The following is a 14,456-nucleotide window of genomic DNA, read 5'->3' as shown; positions in this document are numbered from 1 at the left end:
AGAATTCCCGAACACTGACTGGAAAATTATATAGTGTAAGGAATTCATTGTAAGTAAGTAGTCCCTCTTTATTAACCAGCTGAGCTCTTTCTTTAGTATTTGAACAATTGGAACGGCTCTTATAATGGTCGGAACGGAGATACTTCCGGGTCACAGTTAGAACCCTTCCTCAGCAAAATGCACCCATAGTGCACCACGTTTGAACGTCATCACAACAGGAAGTGTGAACATGGCAATAACAGCCTCATAAATCATTGTGTCCAGCACAGAAACGAGTTGCTGTCCATCCTGGCTAATGGAAGACAGCAGATAACAACACAACCGCATTAGAAAGATACAGACCCCACGACCGAGGCTTCCCCCCGAGTTTTACCCCCGTGGTCCGTCCATCTATGATGGAACGGGCGATGGAGCAGCTCAACGTACAGCTCAGTCGATTGACCCGGTCTCTTCGCCGGGCCAGGACCGTGGAACTCCCGGAAGGTAGCGATGCAGTATGACCGAGCATTCATTTATTAGATAACGGGCAAAAGTGATCTCCCCATCAGATATTACGTGTGTGTGTGTGTGTGTGTGTGTGTGTGTGTGTGTGTGTGTGTGCTGCTTAGAAAACGAAGTTACCCTCTGTAAAGATTCAAAATGACAAAATTCTGTTTTTTACTTCAGTTTTATTTATATCGCGCAATTTCAAAACAACAGTTCTCTCAACCTGGCTTTATGTCGTGTGGTCAAGACTTTACAATGAATCTGCAGCGAATAGATGAAACAGGAGGAGACAAGCAGGTGTAGGGAGGGCAGCCAGCTGCTGTGACCTTTTGAGGGCAAAGGGAAGGAGAGGACGAGAGCCCACAAACAGCAAATGGGACAAAAGTCAAAGTAGAAGCATCAGGTAAAGTACACTCAGGTTAATGACATGCAAAGGTGCGAGGTAATTACATCAGGACTGAAAAAGAATACTCAGGGCATAAAGTGCCTCGAATTGAGAGATATGATTTGGCACCATATAAGTAAAACTGAAATAAAGAAAAAGAACAGGTGAACAACTCTTTGTCACATGGGCAGCACATTGTTGATGCACGCTGACATCAACAATAACAGGTGCTTTGTACCAGTGAGATTGGTTTAGGTTTACTTGTTTTCTTACAGCAGCTCAGGGGGCGGGCAGGCGACTAGGTAAAATACATGTAGTGAAACAAATGATTTTGAGGGGAAAGAAACAATAATTTGCTGATGACCTCGCTCTGACCTTTATTTAAGTAAACCTTTTTTTATTGTTCATGATGGAATAAAATGTAACTTTTGAAGCCGACCCTGTGGAGGATAAACGGTTCCACGAGGATGAAAACGATGTCGGTCATATGCTAATGGTTTCAGTCACCTAATTCCAGCCCAGCTTAACTCCTCTGGGACATGTTGGACTGTGTTAGACACAAGTGAATGTCTTTGGAAGGATTGTTTTTTCCCTCCAGTGGTGCTCCCGTGGTATGTTACACAAGTTTTTGAAGTAAATGTTGTACTAAATGCAAAACAAATAAACAGTCTAAATACAGTAATGTCACATAAAAAAGTATACATGCAGTCTAAACTAAGGCATCAAATAAAATTCCTTTTACCCCATTTTCCAGTAGGAAACAAGGGGAGTTCTGACAGCGTAGTGTGTCCTGGATGAGGTTGGTGTGTGTCTTTTTTTGAATGTGTCTGTGTGTTTCGGTGTGATAGTGGATGAGTGAGCTTGTGTCTGTGAGTCTTTACCATCTCGGTAACGACTCCACCTTTTCACTGCTGCTGTCACTGTTAATGGGCTTATTGTTAATGTTTGTTTTCACATGCGTGCTCATAGATACTTTCTATTGCAAATCTGTTTGTAGTGGCTAATTTGGGTGAGACACTTATGCTTACATGGTGCCAACAGTGCTGCAGAGCCCTCGAAGCAAAAACATTGTGTTGAGGATTTTTATAATCGAGTTATTCAAATTACTCGATGAGTTGTTGCTAATAAATTGTAATGTCTTTGTCAGTTGTTAGCTTTCACTCATATTTTCTGCATTATTTTCCCTCACCACAGACAATGAGACAGCGGTGTACACACTCATGCCAATGGTCATGGCAGACCAGCACAGGTACACGTGGACCAGACTGTACTCCATCACTAATTAATTCAGTTTTATTTATATAAGGCAAAATCACTACAACAGTGGCCTCGAGGTGCTTGTTTTGGCTCACTGTGCTTTAGATGGAAACGTATATTGTGGTGTGTCTGCTTACTTTAGACAGTAGAAAAGTATACTTGCCTCTGCACATCATATCTACGGCTGCAGAAGGATTATTATTGACATGTTTTTACGTTCACTTCTCCCTCAGATCCGTGTCAGAGTTGCTGCTCAACTCCAAGTTTGATGTGAATTATGCTTTTGGACGGGTGAAGAGGAGTCTGCTACACATCGCAGCCAAGTAAGAGAGACTTTTACAGCTGTAATCAAATCACAAATGTACCTGTGACATTTAATTCGTAGTTACTTTACTGAATATTTTGAGAGAGTTCTTTAAAGTAGTTCTTTTTTAATTATTTCTGTTTCAAAATAAACTGTAAACTGTGGAATAAGTTGTGCTGTAAGTCCTGTTTATGTGATGCTGACAGAAACCTGTCCAGCCTGCTGTCACTGGTTCAGTCTCTGGTAAGCATTTAGTGAAATCAGCAAGTAACAATCACTGGATCGCTTTTAATTCCAAAATCAGCAAAATAAGTAGTTCTCACTTTATGCCTGTGCATTTCCTAATAAAGGTGCTTGCTCAGTGAAATACAGTGCAGTGAAAAAGTATTTTCCCCTCTTAATTTCCTCTTTTTAAAAAAAAAAAATATATATATATATTTGTCACGGGGCTTGGCCCTGAAAACAGCTGTCCAAACGACTTTGTCCCCCTTCTTAAATCATGATTCGGTCTGACAGAGTGAAAAAGATCTAAAAAAGTAACGTAGCACGATCAAAAGTTAGTCAAACAGATGACAAACAGGCTCTCATTCAGTGTACATGCAGAGAGTTGCCTAGTCTGCTGTTCTGCACTGCGTTACACTGTGTTTTCTCTGTACAGCTGTGGCTCGGTGGAGTGTCTGGTCCTGCTGCTAAAGAGAGGAGCCAATCCAAACTATCAGGACATCTCAGGCTCCACCCCTGTGCACCTTGCTGCCAGGAATGGGTGCGTGGCTGTATTTAATCTGTTCATTTCTAATACGCTGTCTTGTTATATTCACTGCAGTACACTTTTGTTCATGTCAGGGTGGCTCAATACTGGATTTTTAGCTTATTTAGTTAATGTGTTACAGGAAACTTTGTTTCTCATCATGCTGTTCACTGGGGTGGAGCTTCATGGAAGATTTCCAATTGCAATCTTCTCAGTGCTACCAACCATGAATCTACTGTTTTCTATTATGGATAAGCTGACTATCTAATGTTAAAACAAATCATGACATTTCTTTTTGAGTTTTACAAAGTCCAGGTGTTGACATTATTAAGTTAAACAGTTCAGTATTAATGAAAACTGAGCTGAAAAAATCAGACCAAAGACTGTCAATGAAAGGAGCCTACTTTGGAACAGGCTGTTAAATGGTCTGATAAATGCACCTTTCTACTCTCCGGGAGCACTCAAAGCACTTTATAAAAGTAAGGACCTTGTGGATTAGTGCTGTAATGTCTTAATGCATGCTCAATCATCCAGGTAAGGAAATCCCCAAAAGGTGATTCTAGTCATCTGGATGTTTTCAGTGTGAGAAATGTTTCGTCTCTCATCCAAGTGACGTCTTCAGTCTGAATCAACTTTTTGGCATTGGTGCTGTAAGTACTGTTTATAAAATGCTGAGTGGAATGGAAGAAACTGGATGAGTCACATTCTTATTTATAAGCCTTTATCTTTATGCGTATTTACTAGAGATGGCACGATACCACTTTTTTATGTCCGATACCGATATCATAAATTTGGATATCTGCCGATACCGATATGAATCCGATATAGTGTGTTTTTTAATCAATAAAACTGTTTTTTAATATCTTGCTGCATTTTGTATAAGTTCATACTCAAGTTTAAATAAACAACAACACTAAAGCTATTCTGTTATACCTGTATGTAAAAAATACACTGCACCCAAAATATTTCATAGTTCAGCAACACTGATCAATCTAATAAACTTAAACCTGCTCCATCCTCCCTATTCTGGTATTTTAAAGAGTACTTAGCAGAAATATTAAGCAACCTAACTAATAGGGTTTCAAACTCCCAGCAAAAAAAAAAATAGGGAACCACCCCCCACCCTCCACCTCATGATGCTTAATCGATGTAATCAACTTTAATTTGATGCAGTGTGAAAAAAAAAATGCACAGAAATAAATTATTTTTCAAGAATAATTAAATAGATTCAACATCTTTCTTCAACAGAATTGCAGACTGCACAGATGGTACCTTCCCAAAGGAAAAAGTACTATAGCTTACTAGGGTATATTAGACTTAACAGTTACTATATACAGTAATGGACTTCTATACATTTTACATCAGATTAAAGCTTTGGGTGTAAGATTCAGATAATTATTTATTAAAAGCTCGACATTTTAAATGAGAATAAGAAAGAAAAGTATGTCTTTGTGCCCCCTTTTCCCTGTTCATGCCCTATCGGCCCCCCTGGCTAAACTTTGCTAGATCCGCCCCTGCACAGTTACCAGCCGTCAGCTACGTAGAAAAGGATCCTGGTGTAGAAAGTAATATTAAATACATTCTAACAACAGCTTATCAAGCTTAAACGTGCTGCTGTTGTTCAGCCGCTGGTTTCCTCTTTCTGGTGCAAAGTGGGCCAAAAACAAAGAAGAGAGACGGACTCGCGACAGAAAAGCCGATCAGCTGATCATTGATCAGTTTCATGATTGAAGTAGCAGCAGGAGAGAGAGAGAGAGAGGCAGTCGCTCCATATATCGGTTGTTAAGCTTAACGTGGGAACGCTTTACAAACATTCAGAGATGAACTTACACACTTGCTTTACTTCTCTCTGGGATAACTTCCTCGGAGATGAAATGCTGGTTTGGTAGCGAGGCTACAAATACACACAGCCGCTCTATCACGTGATGCACACTGCTGCAACGTGCTACGGTTATGAGCCGAGTTACGCCGTGTCGCAAGTTTTGTGAGGTGCTTTTTTTTTATATTTAATGGATCGGATTACATTTTTTATTTCTCTCCGATATCCGATCCAGTAATTTACGTCAGTATCGGACCGATACCGATACGTAATATCGGATCGGTCCATCTCTAGTATTTACTGGTAGTCGATGGACCTTAAGATGGCTAAATCTGAGTCATGGGGTTTAAATCTGTAAAACAGAAAGGCTGATGAAAGACCAATGACAATCACAAATCTGTGATTAAGTCATGTATAAAAGCGTTTCAAGCATAAATCAGGGATTGATCAATATTCCATACTTGGAATCTGTCCATGAATCTATTTGTACTTCTGATCACACATGTGAGCAAATGTTAACTTGGCTGCCTTCCGAATTTAAATGCAAGTCTTTAAAATGAATCCTACTACTACTAATATCGTTACTGTTATAAATGATAACAATAATAATAACAATAATTTTTATTTTTACCTTTTGGTCTGTTTACAGTTGAATCTGTTTACAGATTCAACATTAAAATAAAACAATCAAATGAATGTAAAGAAACCAAAACACTAAATGGAACAGTGCAGGCTAACTTTGTTTAACCATAGATTGATTATTCTCTCACTGATAAATTCAAAACCTGCAGCATAAAAGAAGTCACTATTGTCAATCACAATAGTTGGAGCCATGTCAACCCAACATGTAGTTAAATTTCTCGGGAGTTGCAGTTCGGGTTACGTCGAAGCTCATGATTTAGGGTTTCCTGTTACAATGTTACAATGTAGATCACTGGCAGAAATCTAAATCAGGCCTTAGAGGTTCAGGGGTCTCTCTTACAACATTGTCACCACTTTTTGTGCTTCGCCTGGAGCTAAAGGTGTTTCCTTATATAAAGAAATGGAGGGACATGTTTTTATATAGGGCCTTTCTACTCTATCAGCGCACTCAAAACACTTTATACAACTTGCCTATTTCCTCCATTCACATCAATACTTTTTTTGTTCTATGTAAGTGCTTTCTAATCCATTCCTACTCCCGTGGATGTATCGGAGAGCAACTCGGGGTTAGTATCTTGCCCAAGGATATATTGCACGTAGTCTGGAGCAGGGATTGAACCACCGACCCTCCAATTAGTAGATGACCTGCTAGAGCTCCTGAGCTACAGCCACCCCTCATGTGCAGATTATACAAGGCTGTTGGTCCTAAATGATTCTGATTTATTAACGTATGCATGGTAATGTGCAAATTCAGTTTTTGCACAGGGTAAGAACATTTCCATGTAAATATTAGTAAATGAGGCCCAGTGCTACTAAACCATTTCCTATACTGTTCCCTCAGACAGAAGAAGTGTATGGGGAAACTGTTGGAATATAATGCTGACGTCAATATCTGTAACAATGAAGGCCTGACTGCTGTGAGTCGACTACATTCCTCTTGTTAAATCATAAGTAACTGATGTTTAATGAACTCCTGTAGTTGAGATAGTGACACTGTAACCTCTGATGTAGATCCACTGGTTAGCAGTAAATGGGCGAACAGAGCTCCTGCATGATCTGGTCCAGCATGTGTCCAATGTGGATGTTGAAGACGCCATGGGCCAGACAGCGCTACATGTAGCCTGTCAAAACGGACACAAAACAGTAAGCAAATTAGAAGCAACCTTTTTAATTAAATATATAAACTGCTGGTTAGTGCACAGGGATCAAAACTTGGCAGCACATGTCAGCTTTAGCAGCCTCTTAGTAATCACATTACTTGCTCTAGGTGTGTGCATGATTGTCTGCATCTTCTATTATTTGTTCAGTTTATTGTCTTTGGTTCAGCAGTATCTTGAATAATCAGGCCCCATCTTACCTTAAAGTCCTCACAGTGTTGTATCACTCCAGTAGACCACAGACTGCTCGTTTACTTGTGGTTCCTGTGATATTTACAAGTGGAATTAGCTCCCAGTTAGGATTCGGGAGACAGACATGTCTAGTTTTATGATTAGGCTTAAAACTTTTCTTTTTGACATAAACATATAGATAGGGCTGGATCATACCCTCACTCACCATTTTGACTGTCTATGTACTTACACACCACTCTGCATTTAATTAAATTAATTTTTATTTAATCTCTCTCCTCTCACCCCCGACCGGTTGCAGCAGACGGCTGAGCCGGTTTCTGCCGAAGGTTTCTTATTGTTAAAAGGGTGTTTTTTCCTTCCCTCTATGAGCATGTGATGCTCATAGAGGGTTGTCTTACAGTATAAAGCACATTGAGGCAACTGTTGCTGTGATCTGGTGCTATATAAATAAAACTGAATCTAATTTAACTACAGTATGATTGTGAAGCTTTCAGTATGAGCTACCATGGATGTCAGGCGGAGTTACTCGAGTATTCAATGGAAAAGAGGAGCGAGCAGTGATTAGTGTACGGACACCGTGAGAGGAGGATGTGGGTTATGTGAGGTAAGAGAGTTGGAGAGCTTAATTGTTACAAGTTTGTTTACAGGCTCTGATGGGGGTGTGAGGAGCTGGTGGGTGAGGCGAGATGAGTGCGGGTTGGTGGCGGCGCAGGTTGACAGGGAAACAGATATCCAGAGGGAGACGAGCCCCAAGAGGTGAACTGGCAGCCGAGGAAGTGAGGCAAGCTGGAGGAAAGAAGACAGGCCAGAATAGATCTTCATAAACACTTTTCTGGTCGTAGAAGAGGACATGTAGAAGAACATGTACCACTTGTGGGTGACACAATAGCCCGACACCAGGCGTCAGCCGTGCTGCTCCTTAAAATGCCCCGGCTGATGATGCCTGATGCTCTACAGGTGTGTTGGGGAGTCCCGAGGGAGCCCCGGCCGCCTGCTCTTAAAAAAAGGAAATGACAGCGCAACAAGTACACACGCCGTCCCAAGTCCTAAAAGTACCCCCCTCATGGTGTGGACCCTCATGGAGGAGGGCAACCTCAACCAAACGGTAACCGGGTTAATGATGTGCTGGATAATAAAAGGGTCTAGAAAGTGTGGAGGCGGCTTCTTAGACATGCCTTTAAGAGGAATGCTCATGTTAACCAAACCTGTTGGCCAATGGTGTAGTGAGGAGTTGGGGTCCTTCTCCAATCCACGAGGCGCAGGTTCTGTACTGCAGTCCGAAGTAGCACCGCTCTGTTCATGCACAGATGGGGCTGCGATCTCAGGTTCCTGAGAAGGAAGTAGTGGTGGGTGGTAACTGAGACAGATTTCAAAAGGGGAAAAACCAGTAGCTGAAGAGTTGAGATAATTATATGCATCTTCAATCCAGGTTAGATGTGCGCTCCATAAGTTGGGTTTGCTGTGGCTACACAAGCGAATGGTGACTTCCGGTTGTTGGTTTGCCCTTTCTGTCTGTTCATTACACTGAGGGTGATAGCCCAAAGACGGACTCACCTCTGCTCCCAACGCCGTGCAAAATGCCCTCCACATGTCAGAGATGAACTGTGGCCGCCTGTTGGAGACAATAACCTGGGGGAACCCATGCAGTCTGAAATCGTAATCCACAAGTAGATTAGCGGTTTGTAGGGCTGAAGGAAGCTGAAGGAAACTGTCGATGCATTGGTCAGCCCGAAAGGCATTACCAAATACTCCTATTGTCCCAGAGGAGTATTAAAGCCAGTCTTCCACTCATCTCCCTGGTATGATAAACCTCCACAGGTGCCAGTCCACGGGTAGTGACGGGTGCAGGAGATACAGTGGCTCATAAACAGTGTGGCAACTCTCGATATGGTGGCTGGACCAATTAATGTGAGGACTGTGGCGTTCAATGCAGGAGTAACCTAACACTATGAGAAGGAGAAGACAAAAAAACGGAGGTGCTTGCGGTGATTACTGGAGAGGATCAATAAAAGGTCACCAGGTCACTATGAATCAGATTCTGTTCGGCTCCAGAATCTAAAACTGCATAAACAGAAAAGGTAGCGGTTTGGTTGCAAACGGTGGCAGGGAGTTGCATGTGGGGAACCCGGGAGATAGAAGAGGTGCCATGCAGAAGTACCCCCACAGTTACTGGTTGGCGCTACCTTTTGACCATGTGGAGGAATTGGAGATGAAATGCCCCAGAAACCTGCAGTATAAACATAACCGCTCCGGCGCTCCTCTGGTGTGAGCCTCGTATGACCCAGCTACATTGGCTTCACCGCATTGTCGACAGACGGAGCCGATGTGTGGGCCGAAACGGAGAAAGGAGAGGTCCGAGCAGTGGCGTGCACGGGAGTGCTCCCACCCAAGCCCACGCGGGACCTGCTCCCTCTTTCGCTTGCTCTCGCGAAGGCGGTTATCTATCCTTATGGCCAAATTCACCAAATCCTTAAAACTGTCTGGTTGGTCGTGTGTGGCGAGCTCATCTTTCATACGCTCGCTAAAACTGCTCATAAAGGCACCGCGCAAATTCTCCCACCCAGTCTCTGCAGCTTTGATGTGGAAGTTGATGGAAAACAGTGAGACCGACTGACTACCCTGCTGGAGACTGAGTAGTAATAATAACGTATACTGTATTGATCCCCGTGGGGAAATTACTTTCTCTGCATTTAATCCATTCACTCAGTGAAGCAGTGGGCAGCCACTAATCAGGCGCCCGGGGTGCAGTGTGTAGGGATGGTACTTTGCTCAGGGTAGCTGTTCACTGGATTTGAACCCCCGACCTGATCATGGGGCGACCACTGAGCTATCCCTGCCCACAGTAGCTGCTGAGCCGCTTCGTCAGCGTGCACAGGATGGTGAAAAACGGTCTTAAACTGTGTATAGGAGAGGGTCTCGAGAGGATGCAGGGCGAGATATGATTTGGCTCAGGACACAGTCAAGAAGGGAGCTGATTGAAACGCCTGAGGCAACCGTTGGTAAAACAAGGAGCACTGAATCAGAAAATTCCCACAGTGACCCAGCTGGGCGGGTTCACCGACAGAACTGGGAGTCTGCGGGACGGATGCTGTGAGCTGGGGGGGGGGCAGGAGCACTAGCCAGGACTGGTGGAACTAATCTAGCGAGTGTCAGCGCATCGTTCACCTGGCCTGCCCATTTCTCTGATTCGTGAAACTGTTGGGTTAGCATGGGGAGCGACCCCTCGTGCTTCTGGAGTAACACGTTGGGAGATGTGTCTTTGCGATCTGCTGGGTCCATACGTGTGGTCAGAGTATTCTGTTATGGACAACTCAGGTAGTAGATCACACAACTATAAATATTTTACAAGCCGTTTTCAAAAGCTAATGTATCAATTTCTTATTTCATCTTATTCATTCCATGGCAGACACATCTGCCGAAATAAATGACCTGTTGCTCAACACCTATATTGTCATGGTCCTGAGTCTGACGACTCAGTGTTTTGTTTCTTTATATTATTCTATGTTCTTGTTTATTCTGTTATATCTTTTGTTAGGGTTTTGTTCTGTGCCTGCCTGCTCCCACTTCTGTGTTCCCTCTGTCTGTCCATGGTGTCACACTGTCTGCTTGTGAATCTGTCTCTTGAGTTCAATGTCTTGTCTGGTTCTCTGTGTCTGTGAGTTTCCTGTTTTATTCTGAAGGTCTCTGTCTCATGTGAGTGTGTTCAGTTTATGTTTCCCCTGTCCCGTCAGCTCTGATTTCTCCCGGGTGTGTTCCCCTCCTGTCTCTCATCCCATGATTACTGCTGTGTGTATTTAAGCCCTGTGTGTTCTCCTGCCTGTTGCCGGTTCGTCTGCGTTAATCCCGTCCGTCATCCTGAGTGGTTTCCCTGCGTCTGTCTGCGTCTCTCTGTCCTTCACCCCGTTTGGTTATCATTTCAGGTTTGCTCTTTAGTTTTCCCAGTTTAGGTTTCCTCAGTTGCTTCTCATACCGCTGCTGCCTGTTGATGTCATTTTGCCACTTTGAAAATAAACATTCACTCATATCATCCGTCCTTTGCCTGCATTTTGGGTCCTTTAATAATTCCACACGGCTCATCCTACAAGCTGTGACATATATATACTTATATATTTATTTGCTTAACATTTTTTTCTCAAACAAATTCAAACTTGAAATCAGACTGAAAATTACATCTGCAGCCATAGAGGAAGTATTTAGAAACCATTTGGCAATGTAAATCCCCAGTGCACTGCAAACCAGTTCTGTTGTGTTACTGATTGCTGAGCTCCTGTTTTCTTGTTCTAATAATAAATATTTCCAGTATGTGATATGAGCATGTATCATGTCTGTTCAGACGGTGCTTTGTCTTCTGGAAAGTGGAGCTGACATTAACCGACCAAACGTCTCTGGAGCAACGCCTCTTTACTTTGCTTGCAGGTAATGTCATCAGTCATAATAACAGTAATAGTAGTGATAGTAAGTCTGCTCTGAGCTCTTTTACACTTCATCTTGAGTCTTCGGGATTACAAACGCACCAGCAGATTAGCTTTGCGTTTGAATCCAGCTGGAAACTCAGTCTGTATTATTCTTCAGCCATGGCCAGAGAGACACAGCCCAGATCCTTCTCTCTCGAGGTGCCAAGTACATCGCTGACAACAATGGAATCACTCCACTGGATGTCTGTGTGCAGGTGAGCATTTCATCACATTTAAGCATTTTTTTCTCTTCCTATTTCGTTGTTGTTTGGTTTGTGTTACTCTGAGTTTTTTTTCCCGCCCCTCAGGGAGGATATGGAGAAACCTGTGAGATTCTCATCCAGCACCACAGCAGGCTGTTCTTGACCCTCATCCAGATGACGCAGAATAATGACATTAAAGAGAACATGGTATCATTTGTATTTGTATCTGATTTCACACAGAAATCTATTTTATAGTTTAGATTTGTTACGAGTGTTTGTGTTTGTGTAGCTCAGGCAGGTCCTGGAACATGTCTCTCAGCAGAGTGATAGTCATTACCACAGGATCCTGACCAGTCTTGCTGAAGTGGCTACCACCAATGGACACAAGCTTCTCAGGTATAATTGCATATATTAGAGTACGTTTCACCAAAATTTGGACATTTTATCCCATTAAACACACTGTGTCAATGGGTCGCTGCAATTTAAAACTTACACTTCTTCATGTTAGGTCTTAGAAAAAAGGAATTTTATTATTAACTGCAACATTATTGTTAATAAACTGAAATTTATGCTTCTAACTGAAAGTGGTAACAGAGAGGTGATTAAAACATTGCCTACAAATTATAGTTTTGAATATTATACACGTACAAACATGAAGTGTGGTGAGATCACTGTTTTATATATAAAACAGTTTTTATTCTGAATTGGATAAGAATGGATGGATTCAAGTCTTTCTTTCCAAAATATTTAAAAATATGTAGAAAGAACTGAACAGTATATATGATCATTACCAATTATGTTTCAGAAACCCCTCCATGAATCACTACCTTATCGTGATGAAGGCGTTTGTGTGTCCCGGGGATTGCAGGGGCTATGTTGTTGGGGACCAATTTGCCCCCTGGTCTGGTCACCCATGGCAAATTGGTCCTGGGTGAGGGACCAGACAAAGAGCCTGGGATAGGGTGCTTGAAGGCGAACTGCTTTCTACCTTTTAAAAGTATATCTATATTTAAAAAAAATCTTCTCTCACTGACTCAGAGAAATATGTTCATGTATTTATATCAAGCAGATTTGTCTACTATAACACAATTTGCCGGATTATCCGAGTAATCATTAGTACCTCTTTAGCTTGCTACAGCCAGAACCCCCAGTACATCTCTGACTTACTCAGTGTCTATAATCCAACTAGACCTCTCAGATCATCAGGTGCAAGTCTTTTAACTTGTCCCAAAATTATGACTAGAGATGGTTTTATGGTCTTGCGAACGTGTCTGTCCATGTACACAATTCCAGTCAGACAGAGGGGGAAAGAGGTTTGCACTGACCCCAGTGACCCCCAGTGACCCTCGGTGACGATATTTTCAGGTTCGTCCACAGATTGGATTCATGTCTGAGTTTTGGCTGTTGATTAATTATTTTAATTAATGAGCTTAACCATTGTTTGTGCCTTTGGTCATTGGCTGAAAGAAAAACCTTTTTTATTCTGGAGTCGCTGGACTTGGGAGCAGATTTTTTTTCAACAAGCTCGCTGTATTTGACGTGCTTTCCTTCTTTCTTTAAGTGACCAGTTTCACTCTCTGTGCTGTGGAGAAAGATCTGTATAGCAGAATATACCTCGCTGTAGGGATAGAATAAACAGACTGACAAGCTAGTGCTGGTTGACAGACATTCTTGGACTTAAATGTGTTTATCATTAAGAGATGTGTTCTTACTTATGTATACTCAGCACTTAACTTGGTCAGAAGATGAGATCACTCTATTGGGATCTTGGTCACCTTCCTGACTCGTGCTTGCTGGAGTATTTGATTCTCTATATTCTATAAGGATTCTGTTCATTTAACATTGATTGTGACTCTGGGAACAGACACTGTTTTATAAGTGGTTTTAACCCCTTGCTCTGATCTATGGCTAGATTAAGTGTATTCACATCAACTTCTATACATGTCTCAAGGACAGTTAAACCACTGAGTATAAAGATAGCAATAATTTAAGGTAACTGTTTATTAAGGAGACAGTTACTTTTTTTTCATCCATCCATTTTCTAAACCTTATCCAGGGTTGGGTTGCAGGGGCAGCAAATAAATATAAAACGTGTATAAGTATTCACAGCCTTTGGTCAAAACTTTTAAACGACCTTTAGGGGCAAATACAGCCTTTTTGGGGTGGTCTCGACACCACCCTTTATTATTTTGGCTGTCTTAGGGTTGTTCTCCTGTTGGAAGATGAACTTTTATCCTAGTCCAAGGTCCAGGATGGTTCCAAACAGGATGCACCCGACCTCAGTTTTGAGTGTCATGAAAAAGGCTGTTCAGTAACTCAGAGTTTTTTAAAGGCGTATAAAGCCTGAAAAGATCCAACACAAGGAGACCAACAAACACTGCATCCTATCCAAGTTCATGCATTTGCTACAAACTATTACAATAGTTAATCAGTGCTAAGGTGTGTTTATTTCCTGTCTTTTTTTCTTAGCCTGTCTAGCAGTTATGAAGCGCAGATGAAGAGTCTGCTGAGAATTGTTCGTATTTTCTGCCATGTGTTCCGCCTGGGGCCTTCATCACCAAACACTGGCAATGACATGGGCTACAATGGAAACAAGACGCCACGCAGCCAGGTTTTTAAGGTAACACATGTAGTAGTGTACAAAGACTTTTGTATTTCTTGTTGAAGAGAAAAAAAGGACAGTACAACTGTAAAGTTTTGTTATTTTGGTAGGTAGAAGTTGGGAGTTAGTGCTAGAGTAGAGTAGAATAGTCTGGTCTGAGCTAGCTGAAGTCTTGAATTAGGCTTTATGGAACCTGCAGGCATCCTC

The 14,456-nt window shown here is 42.2% G+C and overlaps 1 protein-coding gene across 4 annotated transcripts in view; it reads left to right on the top strand.

Moving 5' to 3' along the window:
- Nucleotides 1–200: 200 nt before the first annotated feature.
- The window catches only part of hace1 (HECT domain and ankyrin repeat containing E3 ubiquitin protein ligase 1), a 47,413-nt gene continuing 33,157 nt past the window's right edge, over nucleotides 201–14,456 (top strand). For 2 of the 4 annotated variants that reach the window (XM_019364639.2, XM_003454854.5), the window contains exons 1-11: nucleotides 201–483; nucleotides 2,066–2,120; nucleotides 2,362–2,451; nucleotides 3,091–3,195; nucleotides 6,483–6,558; nucleotides 6,653–6,784; nucleotides 11,324–11,406; nucleotides 11,563–11,659; nucleotides 11,753–11,854; nucleotides 11,937–12,043; nucleotides 14,117–14,267. In XM_019364639.2, the coding sequence (XP_019220184.1) occupies nucleotides 393–483; nucleotides 2,066–2,120; nucleotides 2,362–2,451; nucleotides 3,091–3,195; nucleotides 6,483–6,558; nucleotides 6,653–6,784; nucleotides 11,324–11,406; nucleotides 11,563–11,659; nucleotides 11,753–11,854; nucleotides 11,937–12,043; nucleotides 14,117–14,267 (1,089 nt within the window). In that variant the 5' untranslated portion in view covers nucleotides 201–392. Of the gene's footprint in view, nucleotides 484–1,625; nucleotides 1,671–2,065; nucleotides 2,121–2,361; nucleotides 2,452–3,090; nucleotides 3,196–6,482; nucleotides 6,559–6,652; nucleotides 6,785–11,323; nucleotides 11,407–11,562; nucleotides 11,660–11,752; nucleotides 11,855–11,936; nucleotides 12,044–14,116; nucleotides 14,268–14,456 lie in introns of those variants that run through there. The other 2 variants (XM_005459392.4, XM_025911830.1) reach the window with 2 other exon arrangements.

Source organism: Oreochromis niloticus, linkage group LG11 (assembly GCF_001858045.2).
Source record: "Oreochromis niloticus isolate F11D_XX linkage group LG11, O_niloticus_UMD_NMBU, whole genome shotgun sequence".
NCBI classification, from domain to species: domain Eukaryota; kingdom Metazoa; phylum Chordata; class Actinopteri; order Cichliformes; family Cichlidae; genus Oreochromis; species Oreochromis niloticus.
The sequence above is the reverse complement of the archived record's forward strand: the minus strand, read 5'-3'. Positions and strand labels throughout refer to the sequence as shown.